The following is a 22,186-nucleotide window of genomic DNA, read 5'->3' on the forward strand; positions in this document are numbered from 1 at the left end:
AGTTTCAGGTTTTGCCTTTTATTTATGTTAGCGTTCTAGCCTCAATAAATGGCTCACTTTCTGTTAAAACTCACTCACGCCTCCAGTGTCTGTGTTTGGGTTCTCCTCCTCTACTCAGTGTTTGTGCACTTACCCTACTGGCAACCACCAGCTGGACCAAACCTGTAGCAGAGCGGAGGATAGCAACAGCCTCCTGATGAGTAAGACCCACCAAAGACTGATTATTAATCATCAGTAACTCATCACCAGCATGAAGACGCCCATCCCTGTAAAACAGACAGACAGACAGACACACACAGACACACACACACACACACACACACACACGCACAAAGGGGGTTGGAAAGAGGTCAACAAATATAACTAAACCATGTATTTTATACATTTTTCCTTCCTAACTGCACCTGTAAATGGCGCCTCCCTCCTCTATATGTGTAATGATGATGCCATGAGGAGAACGCTTGGAGCCACGCCCTCCTGTGATCTTTATGCCAAGGCCCTCCTGACTCTTCACCATGTGCATTTTCCAGATGTGGTTTGTATCTCTGGGCTACAAAAAATGCATGAAAAACAAACAACTTATCACACAGTCAGATATAAATGTTACTACATACTAGATATATTAGCAGTAATGTGCAAAAACATGAATTATGTAGAAAACATGGGCAAAAATAAGCTAGCTACAAACATTGTGCATGATATACAGGAATGACATACCAGCTGTTTCTCATAACACTGACCTACATGTTAAACCGCTATCCCATTACTCTCTTGCTTTCCTTGGAAATCTTTAATTAAGCATGGACTAATTTGCATCATACTCAATCATACTTATGTACAACATGGACCAGCTGGTCATATGTAATCATGTGGTTAATTAAGGTCCATTGAGGCACTATTGATAAATCACTATTGGCTGCTCAAGCATAAATGTCAAGCCAGTTGAGAAACCTAAAACAGCAGTTCCCTTAAATTAGCACTTAATGTTTGCTCCACATTGACAATGTATATAGAGTCATGTGTTACATTAACTTATAGTATAAAAAAAGCATGTTCTGACACAACTGCTAGTAGAGTTAGGTGATAAAATTATAAAAGTTATTATTATGCAAAACACTTTCCTTAATAGCAATATAAAACATGGTTAATACAAAGTCGATCAAGCTCATTCCATCCATGTTTTAACAGACAACACGAAAGCCCAATGACAACAGTGCAGCACCAAACCAATCATGTTGGAACTGAGTTAGAGCCATCTCAGGTTAGGTTGACACTGCGTAGGAGGAGCACCAGACAGCAGTGCACAACATTTTGGGGCCTACACACTAGTAAGTAAGTTAGAAGTGTGAGCAAGACAAAAAACAAAATGACAACAGCATTTGTTTCGAAAATGCCCCATGGTACACATGGATCAAAATACAAGATATATATTAGGATTAAGATATATTTCAAACAATATATATAAAAATTCCCCTCTCGCCCCTGCGGGCGGTCAATCCTTCAAGCTCGGATCCTCTACCAGAGGCCTGGGAGCTTGAGGGTCCTGCGCAGTATCTCAGCTGTTCCTATGACTGCGCTCTTCTGGACAGAGATCTCCGATGTTGTTCCCGGGATCTGCTGGAGCCACTCGCCTAATATGGGAGTCACCGCACCGAGTATTCCGATTACCACTGGGACCACTGTTACCTTCACCCTCCACATCTTCTCCAGCTCTTCTCTGAGCCCTTGGTACTTTTCCAGCTTCTCGTGTTCCTTCTTCCTGATGTTGCTGTCATTCAGTATCGCTACGTCTATCACTACACCCGTCTTCTTCTGTTTGTCTACCACCGCTATGTCCGGTTGGTTACCCATCACCATTTTGTCCGTCTGTATCTGGAAGTGGGCAGCACGGTGGCACAGTGGTTAGCACTGTTGCCGCACAGCAAGAAGGTCCTGAGTTCAATTCCACCATCAGACCAGGGTCTTTCTGTGTGGAGTTTGCATGTTCTCCCCGTGTTTGCGTGGGTTCCCTCCGGGTACTCCGGCTTCCTCCGACTGTCCAAAGACATGCAGCTTGTGGGGATAGGTTAATTGGATAATCGAAATTGTCACTAGGTGTGAATGTGCGAGTGAATGTGAGTGTGAATGGTTGTCTGTCCCTGTGTGTTGGCCCTGCAACAGACTGGCGACCTGTCCAGGGTGTACCCCGCCTCTCGCCCTATGACAGCTGGGATAGGCTCCAGCGCCCCCCGCGACCCTGGAAAGGATAAGCGGAAGCGAATGGATGGATGGATGGATGGATGTATCTGGAAGTCTCACAGGATCTTAGCTCAGTCATTCTCCACCACCCTAGGGGGCGTCTCCCATTTTGACCTCAGGACTTCTAGGCCACACTTGGCACAGATGTTTCTGTACACTATGCCGGCCACTTGGTTATGGCGTTCCATGTATGCCTTGCCTGCTAGTATCTTGCACCCTGTTGTTATGTGCTGGATTGTCTCAGGGGCATCTTTACAAAGCCTGCACTTGGGGTCTTGCCTGGTGTGATAGACCCCAGCCTCTATGGATCTTGTGCTCAGAGCTTGTTCCTGTGCTGCCATGATTAGTGCCTCTGTGCTGTCTTTCAGTCCAGCTTTGTCTAGCCACTGGTAGGATTTCTGGATATCAGCCACCTCGTTATCTGCCGGTGGTACATACCGTGCAGGGGCCTGTCCTTCCATGATGGTTCCTCCTATTGCTACCCTTGCTTGGTTTTCTGCTGCCTGAGGTATTCACTGGGCATATGGTCAGTTGGGGCCATCTTCCTGATTTATTTGTGGATGTTTGTTGTCTCATCCTGGACTATGGTACTGACACTCACCAGTCCCCAGCCTCCTTCCTTCTGCTTAGCATACAGCCTCAGGGTGCTGGACTTGGGGTGAAACCCTCCATGCATAGTCAGGAGCTTCCTGGTCTTGATTACATTGGCTTCTATCTCTCCACTGGCCAACATTATCCCAGCAGGGTATTTGATCACAGGCAGGGCGCAGGTGTTGATAGCCTGGATCTTGTTCTTACCGTTCACCTGACTCCTCAGGACTTGCCTGACTGTGCTGGTGTAGTTCTTCTTCCCACCAGCAGGAGTCACTACATTTCTTTCATGCCAAGATTTGTTTTTATTAGCTACAGAGTTAGTAATGCAGCACACTTTGAGAAAAGGCTGACTCAGCATGTTGTTCTGATAACATCTGCATCCATCCTCTTCGTTGTTTTACAGAAAGCATCGCTTGTGAGTATTTATGTTGAACAAGAATTAAGGCAACTATATTTGTTATTATTTATGCACTTTTATGGTTAAAGGTGTACTGTATTCAGATTTAGTTTCTTTCCAATGTTAGCTAGTTTGTTCAACTGATTTGCATTATCGTGTGAATGTATAGACTGAATATTGTTTATTTCTTTCTGTTTTTAGTTTCACTCTGTTGATAATTGACGGCATCGTCAATAAAAGGGACAATACACCTGTCAGTTGTCGAGGAGTTTATCTATTTGCATAACTGTATCCAGTGTAGCAGTGAGGGCAGAATACTGACCCTCTGGAGGTAATTGGTGGTTGCAGCTTTCTTAGTGGCCACTCTGTGGTTTCCATTCGCCTGTGGGATTCCCAGGTACGTGTAGCTGTCCTCTGTGTCTGCAATGTTGCCTTCTGGTAGTTCAATCCCCTAAGTTCTGACTACCTTCCCTCTCTTTGTTATCATCCGACTACACTTCTCCAATCCGAATGACATTCCAATGTCATTGCTGTATATCCTGGTGGTGTGGATCAGTGAATCGATGTCTCGTTCACTCTTGGCATACAGCTTGAAGTCATCCATGTACAGGAGGTGGCTGACAACTGCTCCATTCCGTAGTCGATATCCGTAGCCAGTCTTGTCAATTATCTCACTGAGGGGGTTCAGGCCTATGCAGAACAGCAGTGGGGACGGAGCATCTCCTCGGTAGATCCCGCACTTGATGGTGACTTGTGCTATGGGCTTGAAGTTGGCCTCTAGTGTTGTACGCGACACCGCCATTGAGTTCCTGAAAGCTCTTAGGGTCCTGTTCATCTTGTACAATTCTTGGCATTCCAGGATCCATGTATGGGTCATAGGCCTTCTTGTAGTCAATCCAGGCAGCGCACAGGCTGGTCAGCCTGGTCTTACAGTCCCAGGCAACTGTTCTGTCTACCAGTAGCTGGCGTTTTGCTCCTCTGGTTTTCCTGCCAATTCCTTTCTATCCCCTGCTCATGTATTGACCCATGTCCCTGTTCATCTTAGCCACTATGATGCCTGATAGGAGTTTCCATGTGGTACTCAGGCAGGTTATTGGCCGGTAGTTGGATGGGGCTGGTCCCTTGTGGGGGTCCTTGGGGATCAGGACTGTCCAGCCTGCCCAAGCTTCTTCAACAGTCAAAGGACCTCAAGCCTGTAGAGTCACCAGTGCCGGAGGGCCTGGAACCTGCAAGGCTTCCTCAAGTAGCAGAACCATGCCATCTGAGCCTAAGCCTGAGGGTTGTGCACTGCCTGAGCCTGAATTTGCGGATCCCTCGTCCCTTATGTCCCCGACTCAGTCAGAGGGCCTCTTCCATGCCAGCAACCTGCTGGAAATTTGTCTGGCCTCCTGTCCAGCCTTTTGTGGTGTCCCAACTCTAATATCTGCAATTCCTGACACTTGCCAAACCACTGGAGGGCTTCTGTCCCTAGCCTCATACCTGACCCCCAGAGCAGCTCTGTCTCCACCATTGGCCTGACGGCTGGCACCCATAGTTTCTTGTCCCTGCCACTTCCCTCAGCCCTTAAATCTTGCCCTGTTCTCGTCCTTGTTTATAGCTACTTCCCGTGTCTGATTATTAGATATACTTTAGTTAATTCCCAGTTGTCTCCGCCTAGCCCTCATAAGCTTGTGTATTTATTCCCTCAGTTTTTTGCCAGGTTATCCTGTTTCCTGACCCTTCTGAAAATCTCCCCCAAGTACATAAAGGTTGTGTATGAGAAATTATCCTTTGAAAAACCTAGGCTAGTTGAACTAGTGCCACCATGGTTATAACATCAGGTCATTTCCACTCTCCATCCTCTACTCCAATAAAAGAGTTGTGTTCATTACATCTTTGCTTGTCTATGAGTGTAGATCTGGAGTTCTCTTCCATTCATAAACATGACTCAGTTCTGAAATCAAAATATATTGGTCAAAATTCTGGCAGCAGTTATTGGAATTGCAATTACTGTATTTCAAGTATTGCTATATTTGATCAACTTTCATAGGGCCTCGCAAGGCTAAAAGTGTGTTTCTTTATTTCAAAGTGTTTGGAGTTTGGTTAGAACATCAGGCAACAAACCCTTAAATCTGTGAGAAAACTCCATGGGTTACACCCTGTTTGACCAAGTTCTATTGATATAGCTCCCACAATAAAGCCACTTTACATGAAAGATGGCGCGGCCACGTCCAGACGCCTTCCTGACTGCTCTGATCCGACTATCCACCTTTCTCGTTTTTTACTTATTTTTTGCTCTGGTTCACATTCCAAAATCCTCTAGTTTTATAGTATACGACAGCAGATCACTTGTAAACATTGGTGACAAGGTTGCACATCTAATCTTGGACACTTTTAAACCTGACCCATCCTGGCCACCAGAGATACTACGGGGCGCGGAGAACAACAAAGGACGGGCCGCTCATCCGAGGTGTAGAACAAAGAAGCCCCGGCGGAAATGCGCTGGCGTTAGGAACAGACTGAGACAGCAGGCGCATCGTGCACCACTGCCCAGCATCCTACTGGCCAACGTACAATCCCTGGAGAACAAGTTTGATGACCTAAGAGCAAGAGTCACCTTCCAACGTGACATGAGGGACTGCAACATTCTGTGCTTCACGGAGACATGGCTGACCCCCACCATGCCGGACCAGGCCGTAACTCCGTCGGATTCATTCTTTGTGCTCCGCGCGGACAGAACAGCAGAGTCAAACAAAACCAAAGGTGGAGGAGTGTGTTTCATGGTAAACAAAAAGTGGTGTGATGCCAGGAGCATTTCTACTCTTTCCAGCGGCTGCTTGCCACATCTGGAATTCCTGAGCATTAAGTGCCGCCCTTTCTACGTGCCCCATGAGTTCACCTCGGTCATCGCCATGGTGGTCTACATCCCACCCCAAGCGGACACAGGTATGGCTTTGTCCGAACTACATGATGTGCTGAGTTTGCTTCAAAACAAGGACCCGGGCGCAGCCCTCATTGTAGCAGGAGACTTTAATAAAGCGAACCTCGGACAAGTCATGCCGAACTTTTACCAGCACGTCTCGTGTCCGACGAGGGGGGATCGAATTTTGGATCACTGCTACACGCTATACAAGCAGGGCTACAAAGCTGTCTCACACCTGGCTTTTGGGAAGTCTGACCACAACGCCATCTTCCTCATTCCCCAGTATAAACAAAACATACGGAGGGAAGAAGTAACCACGAGGGAGGTGAAACGTTGGTCTGCCCAATCAGAAGCTACGCTACAGGATGCACTCAACGACGTCGACTGGGACATGTTCAGAGCATGCGCAGTCGACATCAATGAGTTTACGGAAGTAGCAGTATGCTTCGTCAATATGCTAGTGGAGGAGATTATCCCCACTGCGAGAGTCACCACATTCCCAAACCAGAAACCGTGGTTGGACAGATCGATCCGCGCTGCAGTGAACGCCAGGACCGTGTGGAGATTCAGAAATTCTTTTATTGCTGCCATATAACCTGCCTTATGATAAATGCATTAATAACATGTTTTACAGCATTATTTTATCAGTAATATTTCTTACAGGGTTCATATTGCATTGAAGATGTTTGTCATCACATTGACCTTTTCTATTTACAGGCTTAGTTATGATCATTTTATACACATTGCATATTTGTGCTTATTTGGAGTTGATGTTCCATCCAAAAGGGTCTTAATTTTCACTGTAGGACATAGAAGGTTGACTGCATGCATGCTTACAATACACATAAATTTAGTGACAGGCCTGAGCGAAGGCCCAAGTGTCTTCTGCTTCTTTTTGTAATCTGTTGCCCTTTAGTCTACTTGGTGACTGATGACCAGAGTTAGTGACCAGCCTCAAAGACTCTGGGGGCTTGAAGTTTATTGCCTTATTTGGTAGGTGTTATAGAAAAGAGAAGTTATATATCTGTGTCTAGCCATTAAAAATGTACAAGATGTACCATTGTCTGTAAACAATGACTGTACACAATGTATTTTTGACCTGTAATTGACGCACGTGGGGGTGTGATCCTCAGTGCTATAAAACCAGCATCCAGTGTATTTTTGTGGGGAGACTCATGCTGAAATTTCTTCTCCTGTGTTAATAAACTCACCGTTTGATTGCACTTTTCTGGGGCCTCCGTGGTTTGTTTCACTGCTCTACATTGATCGATTTCGCGACAACTGCCACCTACAACGCGGGTCTCGCCACTGGCGATATGAGCGCCTACAAAGCGGCCTCATACGGCGTGCGGTGAGAGATGCCAAACGCTGGTACCGGGAGCGCGTGGAGTCTCACTTCCACCAGGGCGACACACGGAGCATGTGGCACGGACTACGCACCATTACGGACTACAAAGCCAGGGACACTGCGCCGATCAACGCTGACTCTGCATTCACCAACGAGCTGAACCAGTTCTACGCCCGTTTCGAGGTTAACCAGGCGGCTAATGCTATCTACCGCCTGACTACCGAGGACAGTGACGTCATCAGCGAGAGACCGGTGACCAGCATCGCGGAGCATGATGTCCGAGCGGCATTGAGGAGAGTGAACACAGGGAAAGCGGCGGGGCCAGACGGCATTACCGGCCGTCTGCTGCGCTGCTGTGCTGACCAGCTAGCAGGTGTGTTCACTTCCATCTTCAACGAGTCCCTGGCAAAGTCTGTGGTCCCCACATGCTTCAAAAGATCCACCATCATCCCTGTGCCCAAGAACAGCAAACCCTCATCCCTGAACGATTACTGGCCAGTTGCACTGACCTCGGTAGTAATGAAGGTGTTTGAGAGGCTGCTGAAGAACATCATCTCCTCTTCCATCCCACCACAGATCCGCTCCAGTTCGCCTACCGACCCAACAGATCCACTGAGGATGCCATTGCCCACGTCCTGCGCACCACCCTCAGCCACATGGACAAGAAACAGGGTAACTATGTGAGAATGCTGTTTGTTGATTACAGTTCAGCATTTAACACAATAGTGCCCAGCAGACTGTTCACAAAGCTCATGGATCTGGGACTCAACAGCCGTCTGTGTGCATGGGTGTTGGACTTCCTCACTGGCAGAACTCAGGTGGTGAGGGTGGGTAGATGCGTCTCTAACAGCCTCACCATCAACACAGGAGCACCACAGGGATGTGTCCTCTCGCCACTGCTCTACTCCTCTACACTTCAGACTGTGTGGTGGCACCACGGCTCCAACACCATTGTGAAGTTTGCTGACGACACAGTGGTGTTGGGTGCCATCTCCAACAACGATGAGGCGGCCTACATGGACAAAGTGAAGAATCTGGCATCACGGTGCCAGGACAACCATCTCCAGCTGAACGTTGGCAAGACAAAGGAGCTGGTGGTGGACTTCAGAAGGAGTCAGCACAGAGACTACAAGCCCATTATCATCAATGGGGCTCCAGTGGAGAGGGTGCAGTCCTTCAAGTATCTCGGTGTCCACATCTCCTTAGACCTGACATGGTCTGCCCACATTCAGGTCCAGACCAAAAAGGCTAGGCAGCGCCTGTACCACCTACGACAACTGAGGAAGTTCAGGGTCTCTCCAAAGATCCTCAGGATTTTCTATACAGGCGTTGTGGAGAGCATCCTCACACAGAACATCATATCGTGGTTTGGGAACAGCTGTGTTAAGGACCAAAAAGCTTTCCAGAGAGTGATCCGTACAGCAGAACGCTGCAACCCATAACGGCAATGCTCAGTGGCTAGTGGATCTGAGGGCAGACCACAGCAACCTCCCTGAACAGGGTCCAGTAACCATCACAGTGGCAGTCTCCAGTATGAAGAGTTGGACAGCACCAGGGCCCGACATGGTTCACGCCTACTGGCTGAAGAAGCTGACTGCACTCCACGAGCGTCATCATATCGGCTAAGATGAACGGGCACATGGGTCAATACATGAGCGGGGCACAGAAAGGGATTGGCAAGAATACCAGAGGCGCAAAACACCAGCTACTGGTAGACAGAACAGTCAGCCGAGACTGCAAGACCAGACTGACCAACCTGTGCACAGCCTGGATTGATTACAAGAAGGCCTATGACTCAATGCCCCACAGCTGGATACTGGAATGCCTAGAATTGTACAAGATCAACAGGACCCTAAGAGCCTTCATCAGGAACTCAATGGGGATGTGGCGCACAACACTAGAGGCCAACTCCAAGCCCATAGCACAAGTCACCATCAAGTGCGGGATCTACCAAGGAGATGCTCTGTCCCCACTGCTGTTCTGCATAGGCCTGAACCCCCTCAGTGAGATCTAGCTACGGATACCGACTACGAAACAGAGCGGTTGTCAGCCACCTCCTGTACATGGATGACATCAAGCTGTATGCCAAGAGTGAACGAGACATCGATTCACTGATACACACTACCAGGATATACAGCAATGACACTGGAATGTCATTCGGACTGGAGAAGTGTAGTCGGATGGTAACAAAGAGAGGGAAGGTAGTCAGAACTGAGGGGATTGAACTACCAGAAGGCAACATTGCAGACATAGAGGACAGTTACAAGTACCTGGGGATCCCGCTAGCGAATGGGAACCATGAAGAGGCTGCTAGGAAAGCTGCAACCACCAAGTACCTGCAGCGGGTCAGGCAAGTCCTGAGGAGTCAGCTGAACGGTAAGAACAAGATCCGGGCCATCAACACCTACGCCCTGCCCGTGATCAGGTACCCTGCTGGGGTAATAGGCTGGCCAAGGGAGGAGATAGAAGCCACTGACATAAAGACAAGAAAGCTCCTTACCATGCATGGAGGGTTTCACCCCAAGTCCAGCACCCTGAGGCTGTACGCTAAGCGGAAGGAAGGGGCCGGGGACTGGTGAGTGTCAGCACCACAGTCCAGGATGAGACAAGAAACATCCACGAATACATCACGAAGACGGCCCCAACTGACAGCGTGCTCAGTGAATACCTCAGGCAGCAGAAACCCAAGAAAGAGGAGGAAGGCGAGGAACCATCATGGAAGGACAGGCCCCTGCACAGTATGTACCACCGGCAGATAGAGGAGGTGGCTGATATCCAGAAATCCTACCAGTGGCTGGACAAAGCTGGACTGAAAGACAGCACAGAGGCACTAATCATGGCAGCACAAGAACAAGCTCTGAGTACAAGATCCATAGAGGCTGGGGTCTATCACACCAGGCAAGACCCCAGGTGCAGGCTGTGTAAAGATGCCCCAGAGACAATCCAGCACATAACAGCAGGGTGCAAGATGCTAGCAGGCAAGGCATACATGGAACGCCATAACCAAGTGGCCGGCATAGTGTACAGGAACATCTGTGCCGAGTATAACCTGGAAGTCCCGAGGTCAAAATGGGAGATGCCCCCAAGGGTGGTGGAGAATGACCGAGGAAGGACATTATATATATATATATATATATATAATGTCCTTCTTCTACCCTCCCCCTATTTTTGCACAAGTCGAGGAGCGTGTCAGGTTACATTTCACTGTGTGTTATACTTAGGGCTGCACAATTAATCGTTAGATTAATTGTGCAGATTGGCAGGGAAAAAACAACGGAGAGCACGTGAGAGATGACGAAGCTGTAAAGGCCAAGAAAGTGACAGGAGAAAATCCGTCCCGGTCAACCACCCAAACATCAATAACGGGAACCTTATACAGTGCTTCCCCATACCCGTCTATCACTTATCACCTGGCTAAAGATATGGCTCCCATCAAAATGAGGGATTTAGCAAAATGATCAACAGCCTAGACAAACGCTTCACAGTGCTGTCCCGCAACTATTTTTCAAATGTTGCACTACCTGCTCTATACACGCAGTGTCGAGCAACGGTGGAGACGGAATTACAAGCAGTACAACATTTTGCGGCAACCACAAAATGTGAGACATTTATTGTTTTTGTGTTCATTTATTGTTTTTATGTTCAGTCTCAACTGTTACGAAGTTGATGTGCAGTTAATAAGTGCAATAAATATTTATACTGGAAAAGAAAATCATGAGAGAATCATGATCTCAATTCTAAGCAAAAAAATCGTGATTCTCATTTTATGCAAAATCGTGCAGCCCTAGTTATACTTGTATAACTATGCATGTGACAAATAAAGAACCTTGAACCTTGAACCTTCTCGCTCATTAACCCGCATGTACAAAGTCTTCACTACACTTTAGTGGCTATACAACCTGAGTCAGTGGCATTTCTTTTTAGTGCAGCAAAAATATAAAAATGCTTAGCTGACAGTGTCACAGTCTAACACACAGAAATTACATATTAAACAATATCTATCAAACACAGACTGAAAGGAAGAGAAATTAAGGAGCTTATTTTTGTAACTATTTGGGGGATGTGTTTGACAATGTGGTACTGTTTTATGCAAGCATGATTTTTCAGTTCTCCCATTATATTTCCAAAAGTTGATTCTGTTCATCTGGACGTAGCATTTTGTGGGAGAAACGTTTTGTCACTCATCCAAGTGGCTGGGAGGTCAGTTCCTTAATCTTAATTGTGCAAATTCTCATGACCATTGATCAACAACCACATCAAGAAGGCCCTGAGTAAATGTGGTTATCCCAGCTGGACTTTTGTCAAAGCTGGGAAGGCACCTAAAGAAAGCTCCAGCCGATCCAGGAGAGAAGGACAACCACTGCCCAAGCAAAAACCTGTAGTGATCCCGTATGTGTCAGGAGTATCGGAACAGTTGAGACGCATTTTTTCTAAACACCGGGTCTCTGTGGCTTTTAAACCCCAAAACACGCTGCACCAAAAACTGGTCCACCCCAAGGATTGGTCAGTTCCTCAATCTTAATTATGCAAATTCTCATGACCATTGATCAACAACCACTGACCAAAACCAACTGATCAATGGCCATGAGTCCCATTCACAGAGAGTTGGGGAATGGCTGCAATCACAGCATTGTAAGATGGTGACAGATGGACCCTTAGGCCCCTTCCTCCATTCACAGATGGTCTTTCCCTTTTCACGTAAATGGCCTCCTTGACTCCGCCCTCAAACCAGTGTTCCTCCCTGTCCAGGATGTGTACATCCTCATCATTGAAAGAGTGTCCACTGGCCTGTAGGTGTAAATAGACTGCAGAGTCCTGGCCTGACGAGGTAGCTCTTCTGTGTTGTGCCATCCTCTTCGCCAGAGGTTGTTTGGTTTCCCCGATGTATAAATCCTGGCAATCCTCCTGGCACTTAACAGCGTACACTATGTTACTCTGTTTGTGTCGGGGGACCCGATCCTTGAGGTGGAGCAGTTTTTGGCGCAGCGTGTTTTGGGGTTTAAAAGCCACAGAGACCCGGTGTTTAGAAAAAATGCGTCTCAACTGTTCCGATACTCCTGACACGTACAGAATGATTACAGGTTTTCGCCTGGGCAGCGCTTGTCCTTCTCTCCTGGATCGGCTGGAGCTTTCTTTTGGCGCCTTCCCAGCTTTGACAGAAGTCCAGCTGGGATAACCACATTTACTCAGGGCCTTCTTGATGTGCTGTGGTTGTTGATCAATGGTCATGAGAATTTGCATAATTAAGATTAAGGAACTGACCTCCCAGCCCATTGTTCCTTCAGTGCTGCTGGTTTCAGTCATTATGCAAATGTACTGTTTATAAGGTTTGGGGAAACCTGCAGTCAGCTGAGACTGAAGAAGTCACTTGGATGAGTGACGAAACGTTTCTCCCACAAAACGCTACGTCCAGATGAACAGAATAAACTTTTGGAGATTTACTTACCTGGATGATTGAGCATGCATCAAGACTCCCATTATATTCTACTCTAAGTCAATTTCAGTGTGTTTCCAATTCACATACAGAAGACACTCCAATGTGAATCAATGTGACGTTTTTTCTAAATTATCCTTGGCACCTTCATGTACTGCCAAGTACATACTGACCATACTCAAATATTTATGTTGTAACCAAATTTAATTAACCAAACAAAACTGAGCTTTGTTTTTTATGCAATTGTTTCTACATGTTTCTAATCAGTTGTTGCAGGCTGCCTCATTTTCCTCATCGATTCCTAGTGGAATGTCATAGACACAGAGCTAGCTAAACAATTAAATCTGCCGCTCGTTCTGCTCGACCTTCCCATACCGGCCACTGCACTCAACAACCAAGTCTTTGTATTAATCACTCACTGAGCCGAACCTATCCATCTGGTCATGCCAGGAAACCACTGGGAAACACTCTTATTCTTCACCTTCACCTCCCTGACACGCCTTGAATTTTTGGCTACCCTTGATTAAGAAAGCACAATGCACACATCGACTGGTTAGGTCAACAAGGTTACAAGCTGGAGTATTTTGTGTCTTGTAAGCTGCTTATCCTCTGATCTACCCTCAGGAACATTAGAATCATCACCAGCCATGCCTTCACCTCTGGATATTTCCTCAGTCCCCAAGGAATATCATAACCCTTCAGGACGTCTTCAGTAAGGACAAGGCGTTGTCCCTTCTACCCCACAGGGCCTATGACTGCGCCACTGACCTGCCATTCATTCCCACACCACTTGGACGCTCGCCCAGCTAGCCCCTCCAAAGCTTTGTGCTCTCCAAGTGCAAGTAATCTGGAATCATCTTCTCTCCAGTTGAACCTCTTCACACTCAGCTCTTAACCACATTGTCCCTCTGTTACACTGCCTCCAGGTCAGAGACTCCCCACCATGTATCCTCATCTTATGGTTGCTTATTTCTGTGTTTCTAATCAAACCTGTGGAATTCTTATTGCTGTACTGTTTGTGTCTGCACTTCGATCCACTGCCACATACTGGCATCTGGGCCCCATGACAGTACTGTCTGAAAGGTTTAACAGCTCCCAGTGTAAAACAGGGTCAAAGGAAACCCAACTTTTACTTTTCACTTATCATTTCTGGGCAGCCATGGAGGGAAGCATCTTCCCATTCCCACTGTCCTCTGTCACTGGTGTCTATGCTAGGCCTTAGAGTCATATGATGAAATCCCAAGATACCAAATAAACTTTAGGAAAAAAACAGGTCACAATTTGTTTTTCAAACCATAACTAAAATTCAGAGACGCCTCACAGATGTTATTAGAAAGTTTTTAGGATTTTGAAACCGTTTGCCTGATCAAACTGATCTGCTGTTTCATGTACTGACAGAGCTTTCTGTTTGGATGTGACATTTTTGCCCTCTGGGCTTACAGTTTTACGATCAGATCAAGTTTCCATGACAACTGCACCACATTAGATTTTATTTACTTCTTACTGAAAGTGTTACTGAGTAAAACATGTTGGAAGCTTCTAACAGAGGTGTATTGATTCGACTTGTCTCACCTGGCATAAATATTCACTGCAGAAAGAATCCGTTTTGAACTCTAGCAGCTGACTGTAACACCTTAGCGGCAGGGGGGCAGCCTCGCCACTGTGTTGATGCTGGGGAGCAGCTCTGACCTGAGAACAGTTGTCTGGGCTTTCCTTAGAAGGTGTGGGGAGGATGTGAGCGGAGTTATCTGCAGGACTAGTTTCTATATTCTCAGGATGAGAACTGTAGTCATGATAAGAGCTCCGAGCGTCTGAGCTCATATGCTGCCTGTCTTCTTGGTTGAAGGATGAGCATGATATCACTCCAAATTTACATGTGCGTCTGTAATTTGCAGAGCTGTCGGAGGACTCAGCTGTGCTCTGATGCTGGTCTTCACAGTTGTCACTGGTGAGTGGGATACAAACACTTTCAGTTGCATCACAGGGAGGCAGAGGGGCCTTTCGCTTGACTCGCCGCAGCAGTATCAGGTAAATACAGCCTCCATTCCAGCACTGGTCAGTCAGGTAACTGTGAATAGGGCAAAGAAAAGATGAAGTAAGATAATGGTGTCATAAAATAAAGGCAGAACTATTTTAGGGAGTGTCTTTACACTTAGGTCAGTATTACTACACTGCACACTTCTTTCGTACCAATAAAATGCTTGATTTGTGTTTATATTAAGTGAAATATAGTAATGTTTCAAAACACCAGTTCTCACACTGACACGCCTTCCTATGAATCATTCAAACATAAAAAGGCTCCTGACTCAGGGAATGAACCAGTGTTGTGTCTACACATAACAGGCAAATTAATAAAAACTATTTTAAATTGTTTTAAATCTTTGTTACAAGCACTGTGTCGCAAAAAAACACATAACTGGTTGTCACATTTGTAGTTCATTTTATGCAAAATGCCAAAGATAACGCAGTTGGCAGTTTGAGAATAAATAGTATTTTTGAATTGGGAAAAGAAATCCATCAAAGACCTGACACTGACCCTGACGGATGCATTTATTCTGTTCTGCGGTTCACAGCAGAATGAAGGCTTCCACTTGGGTTGCCTCAGAATTTCATCTCTGCTTGTCGTTCTGTTGGCTTCATCAGGTGGAGCGCAGCCGAGTATGAAGCAGCGGGAATGGGAATCAGCACCCACAAGTCTGAGCCCGTGGTCCTCAGCCGGAAAAGGGTGGAGTGCCCACTCCTGGTCAGGGTCGAGTTTCTGCCCCAAGTGGAGGAGTTTAAGTATGTCGGGGTCTTGTTCATGAGTGAGGGGAGAGGGAGCAGGGGATCCACAGATAGGTCTGTTGGTCTCTCACAGATACAGATGCTGTACCCATCTATCGTGGTGAGGAGAGAGCTGAGTGTAAAAGCGAAGCTCTCAATTTACCGGTCGATCTACGTCCCTACCCTCACCTATGGTCACGAGCTGTGGGTAGTGACCCAAAGAACAAGACTGTGGATACAAGCAGCAGAAATGAGCTTCCTTCAAAGGGTGGCTGGCCTCTCCCTTTAGAGATAGGATGAGGAGTTCGGCCATTCAGGAGGGGCTCAGAGTAGAGCCGCTGCTCCTCCACATCGAAAGGAGCCAGTTAGATTAGTTAGGGCTTCTGACTGGGTTGCCTCCTGGGCAAGGCGCTCCAGGCATGTCCCATCAGGAGGAGGCCCCGGGGCAGACCCAGGACACGCCGGAGAGATTATATCTCGGCTGGCCTGGGAATGTCTCGGTGTTCCCCTGAATAAGCTGGAGGAGTTGCCTCTGTGACCCAGCCCTGCATAAGCAGAAGATGGATGGCTGAAGTGATAAAAAGTCATCATGCTGTAACCAGCAGGTCTCTGTAAGGCAGAATAAATTAATGTTGATCAATTATTAAATCATTTGCTAAGAAAAATAAAGGTAACATTACAAAACAATGACTTTTAAGCCCACCAGAAGTGCGGGTGTGTTTATCCCTTATATAAATTATACATGTTTACATTTCCATGTATGCTTTCACACCAACCATTTCACATTTTCACAGCAAAATGTAAAGACACATGGCTCACATTTGTTCACTTTTATGTTACAACAGTGCTGTAAAAAAAAGTCCGATGAGGACTGCTGTATATTTTAGACCTACAGCAGAAGCATGACTTAACCTCAGCGTGACAGAAGTTTGATGTAATGGCCATGAACTTAGCAAAAGATAGAGAGCCACTGTAAAACAAATGATTACACTACCAGACATTTCTGTCAGCTATACTTTCCACTCACAGTTTGAAACACTTTGTGCCAAAACACAGTGACAGAGAGCTTTAGAGGATTTATATATTTCTATATTTAAACCTGGCCTGTGTCCCATCTTATTGTGGCTATTGCAGCTTCATGGGCAACTCTGCACTCTGTATCAGGTGAAACGCATCTGCAAAAGATCAGCTTTACAAAACAAATTACCAGGAGTTCTTATAACTGAAATAAACACAGAAATGTCGGCCATTTTGCCACCCCCGTTAGAGAATTGGAGGATACTTATTCACCCTGTATCAGGTAGACCACCGTACAGAGGTGAAGAGACCAAAACAGATGCAATAAACACAGATATGTGTAATCAGCAAAGCTGTAATAATCTGTGATGCACACATGTATCAGGGGCTGAAGTGGACATTAATCATCAGCGTGGTTACTCTGTAGACTAAACATTGGTAAACGGGCTGATTTGTACATCTAGTGACTACTTCAGCACTCAGAGAGCTCACTCACACACTTCTGTCTAAGATTCAACTTTTACTTCTTATTTCCTTCTTGCTGACTGTGCGGAAAGGTACATAAGAAAAAAGTAAAAAAAACAAGAATGCTGAACTCAAAACCACACACATGAGTGTGTAATTACATCTCCAAACAAACTGATACATTCTCATTAACTTAAATAAAGCCATCATGTTGCCCCGCCATCTTAAATACAGTGGCCGAGAAGGACATCGCCGCTCTGCGTAATCATGTTTTATGTGTATGATTAGAGACCGGCTACACACATATTACACTGCTTGTGAGGATCACAAATAGCTCCTTCAAACTATATATGACCATTTAACATTCGTACATGTGTATTTTACAGATGATTAGTGGCCACAGTTGTTTGTCCTACATCAGCCACCATACCCAGGATTATGCGTTTGAACTGACAGGAGTAATTCAATTCAGTTTGATTTATAAAGCGCCAAATCACAACAGCTGCCTCAAGGCGCTTTATATAGTAAGACCCTACACTAACACAGAGAAAACCCAACAATCACATGACCCCCTATGAACCAGGCGCTTCAGCGACAGTGGGAAGGAAAAACTCCCTTTTAACAGGAAGAAACCTCCGGCAGAACCAGGCTCAGGGAGGGGCGGGGCCATCTGCTGTGATTGGTTGGGGGTGAGAGGAGTAACGGTGCGTTCACACCGAACGCGATAGAGGCGGCCAGAGCGTCAGGTTTACATGTAAAGTCAATGGAAAGAGGGTGATGACACGCGATTGCGCGTCCGGCGAAAATTCTGAAGCAGATTTGCGTCGCGAAAACGCCAAAACGCCTGAAACGCGCGTCAGTGTAGCGCGTCTGGCGCGTTTGACTCGCGGAAAAAACCACGCGCGTGAGTTTTTGTGTTGCATTTTGTGCATACGCGTCTTTCGCCTCTACCGCTTGAGTTGGAAAAATTTGAACTCCAGCGTCAAGTCGCGCCGCGTCAACCAATCAGGAGCCTGGTGACGTGGCTGTAACCAGGTCAAAGGGGCAGATCAAACCAAAGCCCTTCATTCTTCATTCAGTATGGAGGAAAAACTCATCAACGCAGTGGCTAATCGTCCAGAACTATACGATGCTAGCTGCTACTTCTACCGGGACAGGAATAAAAGGACCGAGCTTGGAGGCACAGAAGTGAGGAGATCGGGCAACCTGGTAAGTTCATTTGTTCTTCTTTTTAATTTTCAGACTGACCCGATGAAGCGGCGCTAAAGCTAGCAAGCCCGCCTACTGTCCCGCTATTTTCCCACTGATGTACAAATACCGTTCTGGTTTTATGCATGTTGTCATATAGGAATATATTGTTTATTAATAAACAGCACACAGTGGTCCCGCTCATCCGTCACTGCCTCGCTTTTTCGCTGATTTTTCATTGCACCGTACAGCATTGCATTCTGCAGCCTGATTGACAAATCTCCTCCGTGTCGTGTCTCCTGCGCTTGCCAAATTGATCATGTTTGGTTTTGATAACCATCACGTCCAATAGAAAAACAGCACAAAAACACACATAACTATGACCCTCATTCGAAATAGACACCTGCACGGGAGGAAAAGGAAAGGCGCCGCTAAAGTGGCAGGCAGATGAAGACAAAACGCGGCATAAAAATACTTTTTACGTTTTGCAATCTACAAAGGTTTGCACTTTGAGAATCAACTTGTGAGAACTGTGACTAATGTTCATGTGTGTGGGGAAAAAAGTGTATAAAGTGCGTGGCGAGGGCTAGTTATTCTGAGAACCCCTGCTGCAATAAAACAGGGACCACTGTATATACTTTCTCTATGATTATTGTATTCAACCTGTTAACAGTTAATATTGTCTTGATAGAACCAACTGATTCTGCTGCAGAGCATCCCTGTTGCTTCTCCTGGCTCCCCAGTCCCTGAGCTCCTGCTGCTGCACCCACAGGTATGTACAGCAAGCACTGATAGCTTTTTACTCGGTGTGGGATTGCCTTGTGATCACCTTTACTAAATATCTACAACTAATCTGATTATATCCTGTTTTGTTTTTTCAATGTTGAAATTAAAATCTAGTAGCAGCCTTCTCATTTCTTTGTGTTTTGTGCTGTGTTTTACACGCCCAGAGAGGAGGACAGCTCCGAGGCAGATGAGGGACGGGTCCCAGGGCGGTCCATCGGCAGTGGAGCTGGCCATCCTGGTGTCCCTGAAGAGGCCACGCCAGTCTGCAATGGAGCATTCCCTCCTCAGCCTTGTTCCTGCTCTGGAGAGCAGCTGGGTCTTTTTTTTTTTATTCCTGTCTCTCTGTAAATACTTATATTTTATATATTTATGTTTAATGTTTTTCTCTGTGAGAATTTTAATATTATTTCAAATAAATTTTTATAATGACTAATGTCTCAGTTCTACTACACAGCAAATGTTGGCACACGACTTGACACATGTAGAATTTATTTCATATTACACTAATGACAGAATATACTAATACAGTGGGATGCAAAGGTTTGGGCAACCTTGTTAATAGCCATTATTTTCCTGTATAAATCGTTAGTTGTTACAATAAAAAATGTCAGTTAAATATATCATACAGGAGACACACACAGTGATATTTGAGAAGTGAAAAGAAGTTTACTGGATTTACAAAAAGTGTGCAATAATTGTTTAAACAAAATCAAGCAGGAGCATAAATTTGGGCACCACAAAAAAAGAAATGAAATAAATATTTAGTGTATATCAATGTGTGTGTCTCCTATGTGATATATGGGGCGCCTTTGTCTGGACGTGTTTCCCATTCAGAGCTCCACAGCAGAGAGGGAAGTTCCAGCGCTCCTGGAATCCCTCTGTGATGGACCGCCAGTTTCCAGGTGAAGGCACAGCCATGAAGTCGCCCACTAGACAGTCTCAGATGGCCGTCGCTACCTGGGGGGTGATCTGGCACACCGTGGACACACCGACTCTGAAACTGAACGCGATGGTCCTGAAGGAGTCCCCGGTGGCAAGGAGCCTGGACAAAAGTGTTCAAAATTAGTATTATGTGTACTGCAGTTACAAAATACATTATTCAAATTCCAAAATACTTTTGTGATGTCAGATTTAAATTACAAAACATAAATCTTACATAACACATTTTCTAATTATAAGGATAATTACATAATATATATTAGATATAATATAAAACAGTCAGTTGTGTTTTGTTTTAACTTTACCATATCATAATTTGATTGGTAGCAACTTTTACCACTACAGTGAGCCGATCACTCATAATTCCTAAACATGTAAATCAGGCAGGAATGAAGTAAGACATTAATAGAAATAAAGAGTTGTATGTTGACATGTAGCCCTTTCCTTGCTTAAATCATTAATATTTTTGAAAAATTAATCTGTGATAAGACATAGCTTATCAAGATAGAACCATATAACTAAAGATGAACCAAACTGTTCACAATTTTATCTACCTCTCAGTTTAAAGAAAGGCTGGTGACCCCTGTTATAGAGTGACAGCTGCGAGGATTACATACAAATATTCATCTATACCAGAATTAAACCAGGTGTAAATAAGGAGTGAGTATCACTACAAAGATTAACCCACAGTGGCCCTTGTACCAGTTTGATATCAGCAAACACAGAGAGCATACACTGATAGACACCACAGCCATGCTATCAATGCAAACACTGATAACAGCATAAATTGAATTAAATCGGGACTTGATGAGACCTTTCAAGCATCACTAGAAATATTATAAACAGTCGTCTCCATACCACAGTTTGCTATCAGTAAACACCGACGGCATTCATTGATAGCATAGCACATCCATGTTAGCAGTGTATAAAGCGATAGTTTAGCATATTAGCACAGGTATCAATAAAGGACTACCGTATTAAACACTTTTACTAACCGCGAGGCAGATGGACAGGCGCTCTGCAGGTGGGATTGAGCGCCTGTAGTTGGTGTCTAGGCGGGCGATGCTTGGACCAACGCGGGACAGCAGGTCCTCAAACTGGGCGAGGGAAAGACGGCGATATCGCTGAAATCGGCTGTCATCCAGGCGCAGCTCCTGGAGCAAGTGGTGAAACTCACCAAACTGCTCACCCGTCTGGAGGACTTGATGGACCCAGGTACGGCGAGGGCGTCCTTAACGCTGCTGCTCTGCTCTCCACAGTAAATAGAAACGCTAGCTCGACAGCTGCCGTCTAGCAAAGATACTGTCTGGCACAACTTCCTCCCACATCCCTCCCACATTTCCGGTTCACGCGCGTCAAAATATGCAATTTTGACGCGCGATGGATTTTTCTTGGACACGCGTTCGAGGTGCGAATGTGCACGCGTCAAATTAGGGGCGTTTGGGGCGTTTTCGCTCGCGCCTATCGCGTTCGGTGTGAACACACCGTAAGACAGGAAAGAGACACGCTGAGGACGAGAGCCAGAGATGAATAATAACTGATGATTAAACACTGAGAGGTGTATGAACACAAGCAATGCATCATGGGAGTCCTGCAGCAGACTAAACTGAAAAAAATGCAACAGGGTAGTTGAATTTGCATCTGCATCTGTCCAACATGACTCATTTCAATTTCTCATCTAAACATAACTTAGTCTTGTAAGCTGTACATGTTGTTTAATGATGTTCAGTATAACAGAATGAGTGATGTTCAAATGAAACAGAGTAGTCATGTTTTCTCTGGAAGCTCCGCCCCTAGCATGAACAAAACCGCACCATCCGCCTTTTTGTGTCTCGCTTTGGAAACTTTACTGCAGTCTGGAGATGTACAAGGTAAATACCATTTGAAAGTTAAATACCAGAGAGAAAGAATGTAGACCCTTTATATATATGTGTGTGTGTTTACTGATGTACCAGTTTTTACTGGTTATCAAGCAACATGAAAACAAACATAAGGCTCCACTTAGCTAACGTTAACCATACGTAATGATGAGATGATCAGGTCAGTAATAATCAAATGTGAGTTAATCTTGTTTCCCTCTTTCCAAACCTTAATGAATTACAAACATTCATCAGT

General features: G+C 45.6%; 1 protein-coding gene across 2 annotated transcripts in view; it reads right to left on the reverse strand.

Moving 5' to 3' along the window:
• Positions 1–22,186, reverse strand: part of pdzd2 (PDZ domain containing 2) — a 94,602-nt gene that overhangs the window by 39,631 nt on the left and 32,785 nt on the right. For both annotated transcript variants that reach the window (XR_005615123.1, XM_039620883.1), the window contains exons 5-7: positions 14,486–14,981; positions 405–550; positions 134–266 (exon numbers count right to left, since the gene is read on the reverse strand). Coding sequence is in view for 1 of the 2 variants with exons in the window: in XM_039620883.1 (XP_039476817.1) it covers positions 134–266; positions 405–550; positions 14,486–14,981 (775 nt within the window). In the remaining variant the exon portion in view is untranslated. The remainder of the gene's footprint in view (positions 1–133; positions 267–404; positions 551–14,485; positions 14,982–22,186) is intronic.

Source organism: Oreochromis aureus, linkage group 12 (assembly GCF_013358895.1).
Source record: "Oreochromis aureus strain Israel breed Guangdong linkage group 12, ZZ_aureus, whole genome shotgun sequence".
Lineage (NCBI taxonomy): Eukaryota > Metazoa > Chordata > Actinopteri > Cichliformes > Cichlidae > Oreochromis > Oreochromis aureus.